This window comes from Abramis brama (genome assembly GCF_963993115.1).
Source record: "Abramis brama genome assembly, chromosome: 18".
Classification (NCBI taxonomy): Eukaryota; Metazoa; Chordata; class Actinopteri; order Cypriniformes; family Leuciscidae; genus Abramis; species Abramis brama.
The window spans coordinates 16,139,874-16,161,416 of NC_139980.1; the positions used below are offsets into that span (position 1 = coordinate 16,139,874).

The window sequence follows — 21,543 nt, forward strand, 5'->3', positions numbered from 1 at the left end:
TACACATCTCTTTTATTGTAGGATTTTTCACAACCTGCCCCAGAAACGGAGGCCTCTACCTCAATGGGCTTCAGAAGAAATGTGTAAGGATTTAAAACCCTTGACATAAATTAGTCAGTCCTGTGTTTGTAGGAAGTCAAGGAACTTTTTGTGATTTGATGAGCCTCCAGAAAACTTGTAATGATCATGTTTGTGGTGGAATTATGTTTCAGGTGGAAACAGACTCAGTCAGGGCCCTGTACAAAAGGAGACTTGAACTAGACCGTTCACTATGAGCTGACTGTGAGCTGAGGAAAAAAAAAATTGGAGATCAAACAGCTGAATAAAACTGATCTCAGTATGTGAACTTATTAACCAAGTAACACTTTAGTATTAATATTTATTAATGAAACTTTCTCTTGCTCTTTCTCCCTCTCATCCCACAAAACCAATAAAACAGTTTGAGACTTATCTGCAGTTTCAATGTGCTTTTATTAAGTGTAATATTGTATGGTGATTGCTTCTACATCTGCACCAGCTGGGTGGTCAAGTGTGATCGGGTCAGTTTCATCAGGGAGAAGCTGGTTTTGTGGTGTTTCTTGCTCCTTTCTACTGGTGGCTATATTGTGCAGAATGGCCCATGCAGCCACTATCTGTGATGCCCGCTCTGGTGACTTAAGCACCAAACACAGTTGAAATGTGCCTTTAGGATGCCAAAGGTCATCTCTATCTTCACTCTGGTTTTACTGAGGGCCACATTGAAGCGGTGCTGTGGCCCTGTCTGAGGGTCATGATAGGGGTTATTGTGTAGGTTTTTCTATCTCAGTTCAAATTAACTGTTTTGTACTGTACCAAATTTAACTTGCTTTCCTCAAAGTGCTGACACAACATAGACTCATGGAAAATTTGTGAGACAAGCACTGGAGCCAGGCCATTTAGCATCCAAACTTGTGATCATACGTTCATGACCACAAGTCGTCAGCAGATGAAATGTTTAGTATATCATTGTTATATCTGTTAATGTTACTAATTTAAAGATTCATCTCACAGAAAATAATCATCTCACAAATTCACATCTCTACCTGAAGTGATAGGATTTCTGGATCTGCCTCATGTTCCCCTAGAGCAGTGGAGACTGGAGCAATAGACTATAGGGAATCCTATCATAAGATTAACAGAATAATAATAAAGATTTAAAATAATTCTTAACATGTATTATATTGTATGTGAAATGTGCTTTTTGAAAAAAAAAAAGTGTTCATGTGATGTCACCATCAATATATCTTACCGGCAATTTTATAAAAGTCCTCTTTTATGGACATGGTCGATAAATGTCCGGGGAACACTATTAATTAAACTATTCATGTACTCCTGCAGAGCGAGGACCACCTTGCGAATGGTTCGACAAACCGTGTTTTCCCCTATAGCTTCTGTGCGCCACCCACCATGCAAGTATGTACCACTTGCAAAAAAACACAAACGCAATACAATTTGCGGTACAGTAAGTGCATGAATTCGACGTGTTAAATTATTTATGTGCGGCTCAAGAAGTTCGCAAAGATAAGACATTCCTTCCGCGGAAAAGTACATCTTCTTTCATACAAGTAACTATCAAGAAAGGCAAGGGGATTTTGTCAGGCTAAAAACTCTTTCTTTACAAAGTGCTCGTCTAACAATTTGCGCTGAGATGTCCACTGGATTTGGAAGAAAAGGTGAAGTCATTGCAACAGACACTTGCAATAAGTTACGTCACCTATATGTTTCTTTGCTCTCAGCTGATTGGTCAAACTTCAGTCTGAGATCTCGAATCCAGAACATAACCTGCCCCGGAGGCGAATTTTTTTTTTGCAGGGTGGTTGCGGAAGACTCATTAATATTCATTAGGGAAGTCATCCCTGATTAGTCTGATGACCTACCCCTAACCCCGCCCCTAAACCTACCCGTCACTGGGGTCTATGTGATGACCTACCCCAACCCCGCCCCTAAACCTACCCGTCACTGGGGTTAAGACCAATCAGGGATGACTTCCCTAATGAATATTAATGAGTCTTCGGCAACGAACACCGATTAAAGCCAAGCTACTTTCATAGTACCTAAAACCCAGGGTTGGCGGAAACTAAACTGAAACATAGCTGGCTAGCCACCTAATCCGGCTTCATGGTACAGGCCCCTGTTCTTGAGATTTGAAGATATGAGTTTGTTTCTGAGTAACCTAGATCCTGCTTCCTCTCTACTGCAACCGACCATGACATTTATGATTAATCACAGAGTTTATTGGGGGGACACAAAACATTTATGATTAATTACAAAGTTTCTTGTGGGGACACACAATATACGTGATTAATCGCAATGTTTCTTGGGAAAGTGCAAAATATTTGCGATTAATCACAAAGCTTCTTGGGGGGACACAAAACATTTACGATTAATCACAAAGTTTCTTGGGGGGACACAAAACATTTATGATTAATCAAAGTTTCTTAGGGAAGTGCAAAATATTTGCAATTATCACAAAGTTTCTTGGGACACAAAACATTTACGCTTAATCAAAAAGTTTCTTAAGGAGAACAAAACATTTACGATTAATCACAAAGTTTCTTGGGAAAGTGCAAAACATTTACGAGTAATGACAACATTTCTTAGAGGAATCCAAACCTTTTGCAAGAGTATGCAAAAGTTTTCCAATGAAAAACTATTTTTTTTTTTTTTTTTTTTTTTTTTAATGAATGCATAGTTTCTTAGGGGAACACACAATTTTTTGAACGTTTATGAGGAAATGCTACCTTTTTTTCAAGAGAATGCATTTTGAATATAATTTTTCCTCCTGTCTCATATTTTTTCCATCACCATGCCAATTTTGGGGCTCTGTAATGACCATGCATATGAAACAGGAATGAACTAAAAGTTACAAAACTCCTATTTGGATTTAAAGCAGCCTTTAACTTTACTTTTAACATCACTAATTGGGCCGGCAGCATCTGAATAAATATAGTACATTCCATACTATCTCACTTTTTTAAAGCATGCACGCACACAAAAAAGGTTCCCTCTGGGTGCTGGAACCGTTAATTGGTACGGCCATAAAGCGTACCCTCAGCCTAATTAAATCATTAGTCCTTCATTATTAGTACCAGAAGGATGTAGTGATGCTAATGTTCTAGTCAGAGCTGTCACATACCTCCACACACACACATACACACACTGTATCAGAGCAAGATCCGCTGTATCTGTCTGTTCCTTACAGGAAACAGTTCACAGATGGCATGCTGTCTACAGGAAGCTTTCATCTTCCTGTTATTTTCATTAGTTTTATTATACAGAAACACCTGCTACTATGATAGAAGAAATATAATGGAACATCTGCTGCCATTTTTAAATTCCTGATTAAGCGTCTCAGACAAACGTTATTATCGTGTCTTGTTTTATCATCAGCAGTTCTTTCGAAGACGGTACAATTTTTAGGTTGTGATGTTTTTTCCCCCATTATTGGACAGTGTTCTAGAAAGGTGCATGTGCAGGCCTTGTTTTGTGCAGGAAGAGACCATTATGTTTTGAGCAGATTTCATTTTGGAGACGGATGAATGGCAGCTGACAAGCAGAGAGAGAGAAATTATATTAATAACCACCTGTCTGACAGAAAACCGATGAATCAAGTTCCTTTTCATCAGGGGACTTACAACAATAAAAGCTTGAAAAGGTCTCTCGTATGTCATTTCATACAATCAACAAATGACAAGTTCACCCAAAGGGATTATTTTCCCGAAAATTTTAAATCTGTCATCATTTAATCACCCTCACATCATTCCAAGCCTGTATGACTTTCTTTCCTCTGTGGAAAACAAAATAAGATATATCTGGATTAACTATCCCTTTTAAAGACTAAACCTAACATTCCCTATTCAGCATTATCTGAAGCACAGTCGTGTTAATTTCTGTGAAATATTCAGTTAACTGTCGTGTTTTCAGTGACACTTTTGCTCAAGGTTAGTGTCAATACCGCTGAGTGTGCAGTGCAGAGACTGTCCTGTCACCCTCAATTAAAGAACGCCCCACGGCTTTACCGTTAGTCTTGTTTCAGCTGCTACAACATTTACGCAGAGCTTTCGAATAACAGGGGTGGGCACAGAATGCATACAGGTTATTTTCTCTTACACAGCACTGAGCATTTGCTGTGCTAGTTAAATGTCCAGTTATTTTTCTGTTTCAGAATGTGGAAAGGTGATCCTATTTTGTAACTTAACAGGTGCAATTAAGTCATTGTATGTATGAATTTTATTTTAATGTGTTTTGGAATAAACTAATAGAAGGAAAAAACTATTGGCCCATGAATCAGCAGTACAGTATTAAGATACTTTCTTAAGCCTGGTACATATTGTACGATTTTAGGCTGTCCCAGACAAAAAAATTACCAATCGTGGCGATTTATGTGGTTTTGGCTCCTAAACGGTGGTCCTACGCGGTTCAGAGGTTCAGAGACAGCTGTCGTCACGGTCTTGTGACCAAAGATAGCCTGCGATCATTTTCTGACAGTGTCAGAAATTTTTCATGATCATCTCAGTGTGTTTGTTTGTTGCTATGACCTACGTCTAGTGACTAGCCAATAAAAATGCAACATGAAATGGTATATTGGTCAATGTGACATGACGCTAAAACTTAAAACTACTTACCTCAAGTACCATTTACACAGTTGGCATGCTAAGATGGCCTCTTTTCCCTAGCCATGACCGTGTCCATATACTCTACTCTTTCGCTTCCTCCTCTGGGATCTCAGAGAGAGTAAAAAACATACACAGTTCAATAATTTGCCTCAGGAAAAATCACATCATCCAAAACATGATTCACAAATTTCTTGGTGCCTCTGTGGCTTTCATGACTAAATCCAGAATTAATTTTCTATGGTAGTCCAATCTGGTTTATTGCTAATTTAGTGTTTTTTTTTGTTTTTTTTATGTTGTTCAGAAATACGGATGGGGTTTGTCCAGTTAAAAATCCTGGTAGGGATGCAGTATTCAATTCAACAGCATGCTAGTGACCAGTATTCAACAGACAACATGTGTTTGTATCTTCAACAAGACCTTACGGCTGTCAAATACCAGATGTCTGTCGACTGGGTCCTGCCAAGCACTGCGTGGCACAGAGAGAGATATAATAACTTTTGACAGGACTCACAAGCACCTGTTTGTGGCTCATGAACAGTGCTCAAATATTTTAAAACCTTCAATTTATTTCTTCCATTATGTTACTCATTACATTTCATGGGCACACTTTTTTGAGCCATTCACCTCAAGGTCTTTTCACACAAGTTTCTTCCCTATTGTTACCTATCTGAGGGAAACGGCTTATCAAACAAATGTACGGCAGGGCTTGATTTTGTCCATTAATTAATTGGATGGAATTAATTGGATGGTTGTGGTTTGCTATTGCTGTGATGTCATGTGAGTGACAGGTTGTCCTGCCCTCACATCAGTAAACACTAAGGGCCCTATCATATACCTAGCGCAATGCGGCACCAGGCGCGACGCAAATGTCTTTTGCTAGTTTCAGCCCGACGCAGTTATCATTTTCACGTCCTGCGCCACGTTGTTTAAATAGCAAATGCATTTGCGCCCATCTGTGCGCCCATGGTCGTGCTGGTCTGAAAACGAGGTGTATTCAGGCGCGTTGTTAGCGCATTGCTATTTTGAGGCAACTGAAATAGACTGCGCCATTGAACAACTGAAACCTGGTCTAAAGTCAATGGCGCAGTATTTTGTTTTTTGTTATTTAAAGGGCACATTAGTAATATGAGCCTATAAGCGGGTGCACAATGCGCATAAACTCTACTTATTACACACACAGGGAACAGCAGCACACAAACATGCCAAATATTAAAAATAAAAGGATTACAATGTAAAAGATTATTATTGTGCACACACATGCTTTAAACTCATGCACGAGCAGATCTGTTTCCTCTCTAGAGAAGCATTCAGTTTTTCCGCTTGCAAATTCCGCCATGTAAATAGCGAATCCGCCATGGCGCGAGCGCAACTGGCTTTTAAAGGGACTGGGAGATGAGAATCTGATTGGTTTATTGCACGTTACGCCCAAAACACACCCATTACTCATTAAGAGAATAGGGACAACCCTTTTAGACCACGCACCGGGCGAGCCACCCATTTTTCCCGTCGCCCTAACCCCAGATTTCCACCAAATGCGGAGCGGTTGCGCATCAGCTCCGCTGCGTGTCGGCTCCGTGCTCCGCCGTACTTCAATACCCACCAGGTCCGGATTTGCTGCGGAACGGCTGCGGCCATGACTGACAGCTGAAGTCACGAGGACCCCACGAGATCTCGCGAATTCACGTATGATCGCGCGATGTAAGTGCTGAATTGCTGCAGAGCTCTCGGCAAAAATAGAAGCTCTGCGTATCTGTTCCGGAGTGCTGCGGATCGCTGGAGCTGGGACGGAGTCGGAACGCAGCCGTTCCGCAGTCAGTGAAAATACACACATTGACTTTAATGGAAACCTATTGACTCCACCGCCGTTCTGCAGTTGGTGGAAATCCGGGGTAAGTGTGCTTGTGTCATGCGCTTTAGACCATGCGCTTAGATCAGTAAAATAGGGCCCTAAATGCCAGAACACACATTTTCTAAACATGTCTAGTAAAGCTCTCCAGCAGTAGTGCAGGTATTAATCTAGCATAGCTGAGTTCAAATGCATTCAGCAGAGCGGCCTTCTATTTTTAAAGCCCACTAATTATGTAATTGCATATGTTAATCTTTAAGAGGATGAAGTGCTAGAAGGTGGGAGACTTTTTCCCCACTCTCATTCTGAATCTCAATGAGGATGGACTTTCTGATAAGCGTGCGGTGGGGAGGAAGATTATTGTACAGGAATTTGCTCAGGCAGCAGTGTTTTATAAAGTGCGTTCAGCTATATTGTGTTGTTGTGTGTGTGTGTGTGGTGTCAATCACAGCAGTGTATCGACGTGTGTTGCTGTGTATCTATTTCCTTTATCCTGCAATGACCTTGTAGTTCATTGTACATGAAAAATGCCTGGGCGTACATCTGTACTGGGCTGTTTTTGTGCTGAGCTGTGTTGTTTTGCATGGAACCCCCTTGGGGCAAACATTCAAAATTATAAAGTTTAAAATGAATAAAATCCCACTGTGAGACATAGTCAATTTATGTGAAAATAAAAGTCAATTATGAGATCGCAGTCATATTGCGAGGTACACTGCTGTTCAAAAGTTTGAGGTTAATCTCTTATCTTCACCTAAGAATCTTATCTTTTTAATAAAAAATACAGTTAAAACAGAAATATTGTAAAATATTATTACAACTGTTTTCTATAACATGTCTGGTCTTTCCTGTGTTTTCAGTTCTCCCCTCTGTGACCTAGTTTCCCTGTTGTTGATTAGTTAATTCGTCTCCACCTGTGTTCATTAATTATTTCATCAAGCTCTTTTGTTAGCTCCATGTATATATCATGTATATGTGATTGTCCCCTTCGTTCATCCTGTTTGATATTTGATATTCAATCTACTTGAAGTATTCCTTATCATGAGAGTTTCTATTATCTATGTTACGTGACATTTTCTATTTGAGTATATTTTAAAATGTATTTTATTTGACACTGTGATGTCACATTATTTTCAGAATCATTACACCAGTCTTCAGAGACACATGCTCCTTCAGAAATCATTCTAACATGCTGATTTGATGCTCAAGAATCATTTCTTATCACTTTTGAAAACGTGTGCTGCTTAATATTTTTGTGGAAAACATGATACATGTATTTATTTAATTAGAAACATTTTGTGACATTATACATTTCCTTGTTTTTACTTTTGATAAATATAGTGTATCCTTACTGACCCCAAACTTTTGAAAAGTGGTGTAAAAAGTCAGATTTATGAGAAATAAAGTCGCAATTATGAGAAATAAAGACAAAATTACAAGAGGTGATGAGATGATAAAGGGAGAGACAGTGAGATGTATCATATCTAAAATGCAACGTGAACTTTTTTTTAACAAAAACAAAAGGTTCAAATAAAGAGAAAAGGCAACCTAACAGCGTGCATGAACACAAACAACACCAGACAATGAGTAACTGTGTAACATTAAATACACAGAGAACGAATGAGGAAATGAGGAACAGGTGTGAATCAATGCAACAATGAGTAACCACAGCAACAGAAGAAAACAAAGCAAACACAGAAAATGACGATAAACAAACTAAGGGTGTGTTCACACTTGTACTTCGGTTCGCTTGGTTTGTTTAGTCCGAAACCCCCCCCAAAATAAAATAATGTAGTCCTGGTCCGCTTAACGTTCACATTGGCATTTTATCACCGAACCTAAAGATACCGAACTTAAGCCATAGTGATATGTTCACAACCTGATTGGTCAGCTTTTATGACGCATATTTCGTGACGGAACTTACCGAACATCCAAAACAATGCTGTGTGCTGGGATAAATGCGCTCGTATGTGTGTAGCCTATACATATGTTGGTATTTTGACCAGCTGAGAACTCGTGAAGAGCTTATAAAAAAATGTGTAAAGAAGTCAAAACGGCGGCAGGAATCCCTCCGTCACACACACAAACGAAGATCTGCTGCGATGATAACTAATAGTAACATCACAAGCAAACCGAATCAGAGATGCAAATGTATGCCATGGTTCTTTTTCATTTGAGGAGCATTACATTATTTTATTATTTGGTAAGGCAACTGAGGCAAATTCAGACTTTCTGGTCAACAGCTCTCCTGAATGTCAACTACAGGTATCGCTAAATAAAGGACCTCAGAAAGCCCTTGAGAATATGTATAATATGCCCCATCCAATGACATCAGAGTGAACCATCAGGTAGATTACATTGAGCGTCTGTCAGGTGACCTTCCCCCGAGACCGCAGAGCATGAGCTGCCACGGTCATTACCAAACACCTCACACACTTTCATCGCATCTAAAAACAACGTCGTTAAATTGAAATCAAATCCTGAGGTGCCTATGAAAAAAAAAAAAATCTATTTCTGAAATTTGTCACAACATGATAGACTGTAAAAGGAAATAACAGAAGGCTGCAAATATCCAAGCTTTGTAAACTCCTAACAACCATATGTTCCACTTCTGCATATCTATTTCCTAATCTTTTTTTTTTTTCTCTATAACATCTAACTGGTTTTTCTCCTTGTGCTGTGATCCCTTTCTTCATGAATATTTAACTCTCATCCTGAACCCACCTACTTCTTTGGCTCTTTGCCTATGAGCCTGACCAGTTCAGATTCCCTTCAGCCAACCAGTGCACTTCATCAGGAGGAGACGGAGCGAATAACAGGACAACGATCAAGGGATTGGGACCGGGTGAAAGCAATACCATACTGCAGAGAACAACACAAGCACTCAGTGGCACAAACTGCTGCTCTCTTTCCCTTCAAACAGCTCTTGCTGGAAGGCATCGCTCTCACTGCTGCAGATATGAATCTAATCCAGATCTGCCCCCTCAAAAACACTCACAACAACACAACTGTACACACGCATACTTCAGATATCAGAAGACACGTGAGGTTGAGGGCATTCAGTCACTTTCCCAGTATACGGATGGAGGTCATGGGATGGATCTATTGTCCTTCTAAGTTAATCGATATGCGGTATACAGTTTTTCCCTTTGAGATTAGTATAATACAGATCCTATGACTATATAATACATTCCAGGCTAGTATCTAAGTCAATACTACAATAATACAGTTGCAATCACCTTTTATGTCATTTGTAAATGTTGTTTATCTGTTCACATTCTCTTCAGATAATTAGTCATCAAATCCTCAGTGATTCACTCACAGATAAACTCATGTTTCAAGTCATTTCAAGTTCATTTTGTTTGAGAAGTGTTCAAAAGGAAGTGGAAGTAAGTGTGACTCACAATACTGGAAGAAAAAAAAAAATGTTCTGAAGACATTATTGATGAGTTATCTTCCAAAAAGTTGAGAAGACGCTTGCCATTTAAATTATATATATACATGTACATATAGTTAAAGAATGGTTGGAAGGGAGCATGAAGAAACATTTCACACATGAATTGGCACCTCTGAGTCCAGACCTTAAATTCATTGAAAGTCTTTGAGATGTGCTGGAGGAGACTTTACAGAGTGCTGGACTCTTGCATTGTTAATACAAGATCTTGACCAAACATTGATGCACCTCTTGATAAATAAATGCTGTGATTTGCCTTTCAATGAATTTAAGGTCTGGACTCAGAGGTGACAATTCATGTGTTGAAATGATTCTTCATGCTCCCTCCCAACCATTCTTTCACAGTTTAAGCCTGATGAATCTTGACATTGCTCAATATTTTTCTCTAATCACACTGCATTCTGGGATTGCCATTACCCACAAAGTTTACATGCGGTACTGCTTTTGAATTTGGACAAAACAAGGTATTTTTTTTACAAGGGAGCATAATTTACCGCCTTCTTTCTGGAATAGTCTTTCCAACTTTTCTGCCTAAAAATGGTGCACTGGTAGCTGAGGGTTTGAACCAGAGCTAATTTGTCTCGAACATTAGGTGATTTGGATAATGTCAGATTGAAATAAAGTTCTCTGGGTGTGTGTCAAACAGGAAGAACCCTGCTCGGTCAGATGGTCATCTCTCTTCCTCACGGTTTCTTTCTCTCTCTCTCTCTCTCTCTCTATTAGTCAACACTGTGAAAGTGCTGACAGTGTGGAGAACCGTCACCTCTCCAACAGCTGATCCAGAAACAATAGAGCCGCTGAGAAATATCATCATGCGTTCTGACACACTGCATCACAATTATACAGAGTCAAATCAACCTAGACTAGTTTATTATGAGATACAGTAGATGATGAGCCAGCAGTAATCTTTCTTATCCTGATGAGACCCTTGGTTATAAGTTCTACTCCTAATAGCCTGAGGCAGTGACAGATATACAATGAGCAGCCACAATTCAACAATTGGAAAATGAGGACACACTAAGTGTGAATTTACAGAAAAAAAATATGGAATGTGAAGCACTACAACCTCCAGAGGATGATTGTGTGGTTGTCAGTAGTCTTGCGTAGCCACGCTTTTGACTATCAACATATAGTCTGTTCCACATTGTAGCTTATTTTGACCGAGAACCACCCACTCAGACAGGAAGAGACACTCTGATAGACATGTGCAACACAGGCTCATTGGAAAAATGTGTCTGTGGCAACAAAATTATATTACGTAGCTTGTTTATGAATGTTTCGTGACACTTTCGATATGAAATGTCCAGTGAGTGGTGCTAAAAGCACATTCTGTTCTTTTCTCTTTTTTTTTTACACAAAACAGATGAACTTTAAACTTTGAAAGTAATGTACCACCTACACTAAACCCAAAACCAAACCAATAGTATTAACAACAGCAAATGTGAGACAAACATGCATTTACTGTAGCAACCGGGCTATTTTAGCTTGCTACTACAAGTCTTTGAGCTCTTTTATCATGATTTTTAAGGAACTCAAAAATACAGTAAAAACAGCAATATTGGGAAAAATGTATTCAATTTAAAAGATAAAATATTTTATATATTTTAAAATGTAATTTATTCCAGTGATGTCAAAGCTGAATTTTCAGCATCATTACTCCAGTCTTCAGTGTCACACGATCCTTCAGAAATCATGATTTGCTGCTCAGCTCATATCAGTTATTATTGGTTCTTATTATCAATGCTGAAAACAGTTTCTGCTACTAAATACTTTTGTGGGAACTGTCATACAAGGCTCTTTCATGAATAGAAAGTTAAAAAGAAAATTTATTTGAAATCTTTTGTAACAATGCAAAAGTCTTATTTTCACTTTTGATCAATTTAATATGGAATAGTATTGTATCAAGATTTCCACAAAAATATTACGCAGCACAACTGTTTTCATGTCATGGGTATAGCGTGTAATCCAAAGACGAGATGCGTGACACAGAATGAAAGATAAAGAGACTTAATAAACAACGAGAATGTGAAACACTACACACATTAACATGACACAGAACCATGAACAGAGGGCTTAAATAAACTGGGAAAGATCATTGACGAAACAGTGCACTAATCAGAGACCATAGTAACAAACAATAAACGAAAACTCAGGATAAGACAATGGAAGTGAAATCAATGACAAAGAAACTAAACAGACACACAGATACATGCTCTATTTCAATATCTCTTCATTCCAGTGAAACCACTAAGGGTGTGTTCACACCTGTAGTTTGCTTTGCTTGGTTAACACAAAAAAAAAAAAAACATTTAGTCCTGGTCCGAGTTCACATTGGCATTTTAACACCGAACCTAAAGGCATAGGGATATGTTCACAACCTGGGGTGTGTTTCCCGAAAGCATCGTTAGCCAACTATGGTCGCAAGTTCGGTCGTTATCAGCATAGTTCAACGAGTCTGTGTTTTCTGAAACCATAGTTCTAACGAACATTCGCAAACAGCATCGCAAAGCTGTGTGGTTGGAACGGCAGCTCTCGACCTGTGGTTAGAAGCATAGTTTCTTGTTTGTATGAAATGTGGACTTAATATATTTTTATCTTGATCAAAATTCAGTACAACCTATATCTTTTATTTAGAATACATACAAATGTAATTTACGTCTTTTAGTTTGTCAGGAGATTTAAAGCAGTGTTTTTGAAGAGTGCGCATGTGCGGACGTGCTCCAATACATATGAACGAGCCTATGATTGAATCTGGAAATAAAGCAAAATAACTGAGAAAAATTAGAAATATTTCTCAGATGCCATGTCCGTAATTTAACATCTAGCATTAATTCGATCTCAAACATATTCATTAAAATGAGTTATTACTCCACCACCTGCGTGACATCATTAACCAATGTGGTTTAACAACCAATTTTTGCGACAATACAGTTTCGGGAAACAGTCGTGACTAGCTAGTTGATTTCTTCAACAATGCATCATACTATGGTAGTTAAGCAACAATTTACATTGTTGTACGGGAAACGTACCCCTGATTGGTCGACTTTTATTGCAAATATTTAGCAACAGAACTTACCGAACATCCAAAACAATGCTGTGTGCTGGGATAAATGCGCTAATTGTATGTGCGTACCCTACAGTATGTCAATGTTAATCTAGTCTTGGCGGACTAGATCTGCTATAGTGCTGCTGCAGAGTAAGTATGGACTTGCTACTGCTAATAGATACTCAGACACACTGTTGTGAGCATGTAATGCTGCTGCTGCTGCTACTGCATGAATAGACATACAGAAATCCTGTAGCGGATCTAGGCAGGTGGAGCTGGGGGAGGTGGAGAGTTTCAGAGGAACTCTGATAATGTGCTGCAGGACTAGCATACAGCAAACACTGAACCAGACTGTTTAAATGTTGAGCAAGCAATCTCATTGGCTGCAGGATCAGCAGAGGCCAATCAGCTTGTGCCATGTGGTAATGATGTGATTGCTTGCAGATCGCATGTAAAGGACCGATCAGCCTGCGCCCTCTAGAGTTTATTGACTGAACTAGATACTGCAAACAAATTGTTACTGATATACACCCTCTGACAAACAGTTGCAGTTTTATAAACTGTATTTGTCACATTCTATAGCGTAAATGGTGTCGTTAAATGCACTACGCACAATTGTCACATTCTTTTTTTAACGCGCTGTGTGCCCACCGAATGAGGCGGCACTTAGCGAACTTGCCGTGAGCCCCAGGCTCGCCTTTAAATCAGACCCTATTAGCAGAAGCATCTGGCGTCGCCACATGCCTCTGCATCCACTCAGTATGCAACACCCACACTCCCATACGCTGCATTTACTATGCCAGAGGACTCACAATTACCTCTCACATCTGATCATCCACACACAAACATTCATGTGTCAACACTTCAGCACATTACAGAACAAAAACATGCCTTCAGAGAGCAGCATCTAACTTTTCCAAACTAAAATCAATGACGTGCCTGTGCAATAAGGCCTATGTAATGTTCATCAAGTAAAACTTCATTTGAACTCAGCAAGTGGGTGAAACTGAATTTCTCAGCACAAGATACCTTATTGAAACACACTTCACACAAACTAAACAATGAGAGCAGAGGTATCCTCGAGCGAGGAAGTCTTCAATGTGTGAGTTAATGAAACTGGTGGCTCTCCGAGGGCCAGGACAAATAGAGAACGGAGATGTGAGCACACACACACCTACAAAAACAAAATGAAAGTAATCAAGCCAGAAAACATAAAACATCATAACACTGCTGCTATTGGCCTGTGTTTGTTGTCACTGTAGAAATAATTTTACGACCAAACCCAGATGGAATTTGCAGACTTTATAGACCTAGAAAAATTATGTCCCGCACAGTCCCAAACACTTCAATATGGAGTCAGACACCATCCTGCACTATGACATATGAAGGCCATTTCCCGCCTCGTAGTAAAAACATAAAAAAAATCATTTTGAAAGTTTAAAATAAATCACAATTTTGAAAAAGAAAGTTGTAAATCGCAGTTGTAAGATATAGTAAAAATTGCAGAGATATAATTATACAGTTATAATATGAGTTATAAAGACAATTATCAGAAACAAAGGGCAATATAATGAGATAAACTGGGAGATTTTATAATTTCACATCGAGAAACATAAAAAGCACATTTTTGCAGAAATAAAGCCACTTTGGGAAATAAAAATCACACCCAGATTATTACAATTATGAGAAGCAGTCGCAATTGCTAGAAAAGTCGCATATTACAAGAAAACAAAGATGCAATTATGAGATATAAAGCTGCAATTGTGAGAAACAAAGTCAAACATTAGCGCAACTTTGAAATATGAAGTCACAAATACTTTTCTTTCATTTTTTTACTCTGGGCAGAAATGGGCTTAATAATGAAATGAAAAGCAGCAGAGAAGTCCACAAAAGCAGAATTAATAAAATATCTATTGCACTGAAATATTAGCAAAATATATGTTTAATCTGCCCAATTTTGATTGACAATTAATAGAGAAAGATACTTTTGGCTCCTAGTTATTTGGCTAACTAGGTTGTGCTAACTAGCCAAACATCAACTAATTGCAATCCACTAGCAAGTAGCAAATCATAGTTTTTCAAGGCTGTGATGTAAACTAAAGGCTATTGGCAATTTAATAAAAAGGAGAAGCCCATCAAAATGTCCTTTAGTAGTTTCAATATGTCAACACAGGAAGGAAATTACATTCATAAAATTATTTCAAGGGTTTTTTAGGACAGCACAAGCTGTGAGTGATGAATTCTGAAACCAAAGAAACAGCTTTACTTCACATAAATGTCTTTATGCATATGAACTGCAGAGAAGATCTTTGAAGATCAATAATGTCCTAAGCTGAAGGAGGATGGTGACGGATCAGGATTTCATCCATGCATTTATAGCCCAGGACAGGTTGACATCAATTCTTCAATATTGGTTTTGGACCTTTTCTCTTCTTAAGGAACCCTGCGCTGAAAACTGTAATTAGCACGCCGCACCGGACTCAGACATTGATTTAAATAGAAGCATTTTGCTGGCCTGTTTGAGAATATTTCAGAGTGAGAGAGAAAGAGGGAGGCAGAAACACGAAATGACTCACAGATGCTAAAGTGGTGTGAATCACACAGAGTGGTCACTCAATCTGCACCAAACACACACTTAATAGACTCCCTACACACCAACACACACACACACACAAGAGTATTATTACATACACAGCATTCTTTTCTCCATTTTTAGTTACAAGTACATAGGAGAGTGCATTAGAAGAATAGTTCAAATTGTGCATTGTTCTTCAGAATTTCTCAGTTTGTGTTCCACTCAAGAAAGAAAGTCATACAGGTTTGGAAAAACCTACCTTTATGTTGTTTCAAACAACTACAATGAATGTTGACTAAAGCTTCTATCATAAAAATGGCCCACACAACTTCTGTACTTTATTCCAAGTGTTCTAGAATCATAGAATAGCTTTATGTGAGAAATGCATCAAAAGGATAAGATGTTTGTGTAAATGTGCACACTTCCCCTGTGTTATTCACACCTAGATTTCCCTAATTATTTGCCATTTTGTTGACGTTTATGTTAAAACTACAGATCGAACTTCCGCATTTTTGTGTAACTGCCCACAGACCGTCAAACCGACAGAGGGGTGGCGCAAAAATCAAAAGTGCATGATGGGTGTTAAAGTTTTTGGCAAAGGGGAACGCCACTTTCCTTTTCTCTGTTTTCTCTAATCATGTAGCACTGATTTAAAAAAAAAAAAAAAAGCATTTATACTGCACAGACAGACACGTTTTATTAAAAAGCCCATCTTGCCAGCGGTGAATTACTACTTTAACTGTGCGGATCACTGAGTCAGTGAGTCTAGATCTGACTCAAAAAAACGATTTATTCACAAATCAGACATCACTTCTCTCAAGTCAAGTTCAATATCTTCTGAAGACTTGGGCTGCGTCTGAAAGCTTAAAATGCTGCCTTCAGAGGACGGCATCAAGGCACGTCTGAATCCAGTGTTAGCTTCACTTCCTGTCTCCTGAGAGACCTTCATTTGATCAATTTTTGAAGGTGGCAAAAATGTATCTACCTTTGAAATCCCACAATCCTTTCTGTGACAGTTGAGCAAAAAAATAAAGATGCCATCTTTTTGTGTGTAAATGTATGTTTTTGACCAACATTTTCCACTTCTGTTGTAATTTATAGCGCTACATTGCTATTGGTTAATTAAATATAATATAATAGAAACATGTTCTGCTTGGTGAAATCACATTAACTGTTTTTTTTTTTGGGACGCAACCTTGAAATATATAGCACAGAAGTCATATGGATTACTTTGATACTTTTATGATGATTTTGTGTCATGTTTAGGCTTAAAAGCTCCCATTCTTCAGAATGGCTCTGTTCGTGCTCCACAAGTGAAAGTCATACAAGTTTGGAACGACATGAGGGTAAATAAATGTTCATTTTTGGGGGGTGGACTATCCCTTTAATATGCTCACGCACAGGCATTCTCGCCTGAAGCTGGTGATATTTGGTGATTAAGAGAGAGGCATCAGCGCTCTTGTAAGCTGGTGCAGCCAGAGCACTCGGACAGAATTATATAATGGGACAAGAATTCTCATATCCACTTTAAAAAAAGACATAATTAGCCATCTGCTCTCAGTGGACAGACGCAGCAACACCAAAACGTCAGAGAGTCTAATCAGGAGAGAGACAATGAGCACATCTTTGAATAGACCGAGCGAAATGAGGATTTGGCATTCTTAGGGTTTTGCTCCCCGATAACAGAGAGGCCAGGGCTTATGTTCAATCTCAACGTCTGGAAAAGCTCCATTTTCTCAATTAAGTTCTGAGACGGCATTGGCTTATTTCTAGAAAGATGAATTGGGAAGATTGTGTGCATTGTTATTCTTTCTATACTTTCTATGTTCTATCTTTAACAGCTTCATTATGGTATAACAGCTGATAAAGCACCAAGAACCAAAAGAAAAAAGAAGGCTTTGTTCAGACAGCCCTCAACATCTGATTTTATTTTAGTACGTGCAAATCAAATCCATTTGTGTCGGAAAAAACACACATGAAATCCAATTTTTACAAACTTAATCTATACTATATGTGGTTTTAATCCAATGGTTCTCAACCAGAGGACCCGGGCCCTCCAATAAAGAATATAATATACTATAATACTATATTTTTAAAATGCAAAAAAATGCAAAAAAAAAAAACTTTTTATTGCAATAGAAGAGGTATTTCAGCTTAGAGGTGAGGGCCTTTGAATATTGTCTGAGAACCACTGTTTATTATAATCAGATTTGTTTGGAATGAGTATGAATGATCAAATTGGAAGTCGTTTTTATTGTTATTTGGAACACAATACAACATTGTACAACTGTGTAGTGAATAGTGAATGAGTTAACAGTGAAACATTTTGAACGTTTCTTGGCATTTTGCTGATGCTGAAATCATTACTATGGCAATCTACCAGATATTGACAGATTGACACAGAGTGAGTCCTCAAGACCAGATGTGAAAACCAGATCAGAGTTGTGTGCAGTTTGAACAAAGAATCATTGCATAAAGTTGTTAATGGGATCCAAAAAGTTGAGAACAAGTAACGCAAACCACATTCAGAGGTAGTCCAAAACCTATTTGTAGTGTAAATGCTACTCTTTCCTAGCGAAGCTCCGCCTGCTCACTTGTCAATCACTTTGCACAAAAGCAAGGTTTTAAACTTTGCAGGCAAAACAGAAAATAACCACCGAACACAAGATTTCAGCATAAATTATATCTACATTCAGTCACACGGATCATGTGAAGCACACACATCTGAAGTTCAATTACAGCTGCTTGACTAAAATAACTATGAGCATTACGCTCGAAATGTCACATTTGTGACGAGATTAACATTTAAGAACATTTGCCCTAAGACTAAACTGGCTTTAACTGGTTTAATTTAGTCTAGCTGCTCTCATGGCCCGGTCAGGCTGGTGGTTTAGCTGGTACCCAAAACCCCTCTAAAATGAGCAAACGACCAGCTAAGACATGCAGTTACACAATGACATCTTGTTTTCCCCCCACTAAACATACAGTCCACATCTTTCACGTCTTTTGCGGTAACGTTGTAAGCCGCAGTGTTCACAGGGTCTGTGTCCTGCCCTCTGTTCCACAGAGATGGAGTCTTCAGATCAAATTAACAGCCTGAATAAGTCGATAACGCAAACTGGAGTGATAAGACTGATAAAGTCTCTCACTCTTGAGGTCTAATGGTGGAGATAATTAGCTGGCCTTTCATTCCCTTCCTCTCTCTCCTTCTCTGTAAGGTCATTTGTTGGGCACCGCCACCTACACTTGAATGAATTGAAATCACCTCAAAGAACACTGTATATTTTTTTTTAACATAATGATATAAAATAGGAACCTTTACACTCAGCAGTGTATTTTGAAGGAAAAGGAAAAGGCCTTGCTAATGTATTCCAGTGGTTGTAAATTTAGGCTGGTTGTTGGTCAAACCGCAGAAGTCTGGGCTGTAGATTAGTGCTCGAATAATTTGAAATGGTTGAATCTTAAATTATTACATTTGGTCCACAAACAATCTTGAAAATACGGTAACCTCCTTCCTTGCCTGTTAGTGGTGACGCACTGTGCCCTTGATCGAGACACTTAACTCCAAATTACCCCAGGGAGACTGTATAGTATGTGTACAAGGACACTTTGTATGAAAACATCAACTAAATGACTAATTAATAATTAGCACCTCCATTACGTTCAATTATGATGTCTGGAGGGAAGGCAGTAATATTCGTTAATGCAGCAGTGGTTAAAGACTTCAGCTTGTAGCTGAAAGAGAGGATCATAACCTGCTCCAGTGTGCTTGTCTTATTGTGTACGTAAATTTGTATTAAGTCACTTAATCATTAAACGATGAATCACTAATTTGCAATTTCATCTACGATGCACTGTAAAAACACACTGTGAAAAATTATATGATCAATAAATTATGACAACATGTTTTTATATTGCTTTAGCTCATCAAAATAAGTCAAACAATTTTCAACTTTTTTTATGCTAAAGTCAGTTTAATGTAATTTAAGTTGAAATGACTTAAACATTCAAGTTGACTGTACTTAAAAATTTAAGGCAGCAACTTATTTTACAGTGCAATTGTCATTTCATTTAAAATGTTGTTGGCAGATTATGGAATGGCTTGCAACTTGAAATTAGAGTCGCCATAGTGTATTTGTATTCTTTATAAATAAAGGAAATGAAATATGTTTAAAGTTTTAAAAAATGCTACAGTAAAAAGGCTGTAATTTACCTTACCATATTACAGTACAAAATACTATTAAATATTATTAAAGACAAAAGGTTGATGTTTTGCTAAATTTGGCAATTTAGGCCTAAAATTTAAATTGTGAGGTTTTTTTACAAAGTAAAAGGTATCACCTTGTAATTTATGTGGAAGAATTCCCAGAATTCCTATCACATCTGAGCTGTCATTGTTTGGACACAATTGCTGGAGCCATTTTGATACAATTTTAACTATTAAACCACATGCTATATTATTAGTACACTTCACAGTAACACAAATATTTTAATAGCGCATAGGTAGATTGGTATTATATAACATTATAGCACTTAATGAAATATAGCCTACAGTTACCAAAATCCTTGTAACATTGTCAGTTTTTAGTTCTGGCAACCACAGCTGCCAGTTGTTGTTTTTTAAAAACGCATATTGAACTTAGAAAGTTTCCAGTGCGGTTAAAGAAGCGCATCTCACCTTGGAACTTGAAGCCCTCTATTTGTACCCAGAGGCACAGGTCCTCCGTGTCGCAGTCGCATCTCCAGGGGTTCCCGCTGAGTCCCAGAGAGCGCAGCGCGGGCAGCGCGATCAACGAGCTGATGTTGAGCGCCGTCAGGTTGTTGCGGCTCACGTCCAGCACCTGCAGCGCCGCGTTCTCCGCGAACGCGTCCGGGTGGATCTCCGACAGCCCCGGGTTGTCAGTCATCCTCAACATCACCAGGCTGGCCAGCGGGCCAAACGTCCGGTCCTCGATTTGCGCCAGGCTGTTGAAAGACAGATCCAGGTAGGCGAGCTTGCGCAGGTTTCCAAAGGTGGACTCGGAGATCTCCGTCAACGAGTTGTTGCTGCAGTCCAGGTACACCAGGTCCGACAGGTAGTTGAGCTGCAGCGCCGGCAGGTCGCCGATCCGGTTATTGGAGATGATCAGCTGCCGGGTGGCCAGCGGGAGATCGACGGGGAAGTCGCTTAACTGTTGCCCGGCACACTGGACCACCAGCTGGTCGTCGCACACGCAGCGGTCCGGGCAGCCGGCGGTCAGAGCCGGGGACGGCGCTACATCCATGACGAAGACGAAGAGAAATACCAGCCGCAGTGACTGCGCGCTCGGCTCGGGCAGAACACGCATGATCCCGCCGCCGGCTTCATCGACTGTGCGTGCGCTCGCGCATTCTTCATTGATCTGCGGGATCCGGTTCGGTCGTAACTGCTGGAACGTTTTGGTGTTACGGAGCAGACGCTGTTCTTGGGATCCCCTCGCAAGTCTCCTCAACAGCGAAGGTGACCGTGCGTTGCGCGTCTTTAGTCCTTCCAGTGGATATCACCACGAGCTAATTCGTTGCGATGTTGTGTTAGGATCCTGGAAACAGTTGGTTTTCCATTTTACGCATATCAAGGTTAAACACATGACAATCTTGAACAGACTTTTCTCACAAGTCCATAAGTTTGATTCCGTGTTGAAACGCTGTTAAGTTGCGAGACGCGCACCATCTGAGTGCTGCTTCTGTACGGCGTGTGTTGCGCTGCTTCTCTCTGCAGCTGTGAGTGAGTGAGTGAGTCAGTATGAAAGAGAGGAAGAGAGGGAGAGTCTGACACAATGTCTGTGTCCCGCTCATTTACACAGGGGAAACATACCCGCGTATAGACTAGGCTTACCTCTAAAAACCCTTTCAACAAAGAGTCCATGCGATCAGAGAGCACACAGGTGTTTGGACTCTTTTCGAAAATAAATCAATTAATATTTATTTAAAACAGTATATTATATAGTAGCCTGTGGCAGTCCTTGAATAGTA

General features: G+C 39.3%; 1 protein-coding gene across 1 annotated transcript in view; it reads right to left on the reverse strand.

Annotated features, from left to right (window-relative positions):
• The window catches only part of lrrc52 (leucine rich repeat containing 52), a 36,222-nt gene extending 14,931 nt beyond the window's left edge, over nucleotides 1-21,291 (reverse strand). The window contains exon 1 of the mRNA XM_084091774.1: nucleotides 20,231-21,291. Within this exon, the coding sequence (XP_083947900.1) occupies nucleotides 20,231-20,879 (649 nt within the window). The 5' untranslated portion in view covers nucleotides 20,880-21,291. The remainder of the gene's footprint in view (nucleotides 1-20,230) is intronic.
• Between the last annotated feature and the right edge of the window lie 252 nt (nucleotides 21,292-21,543).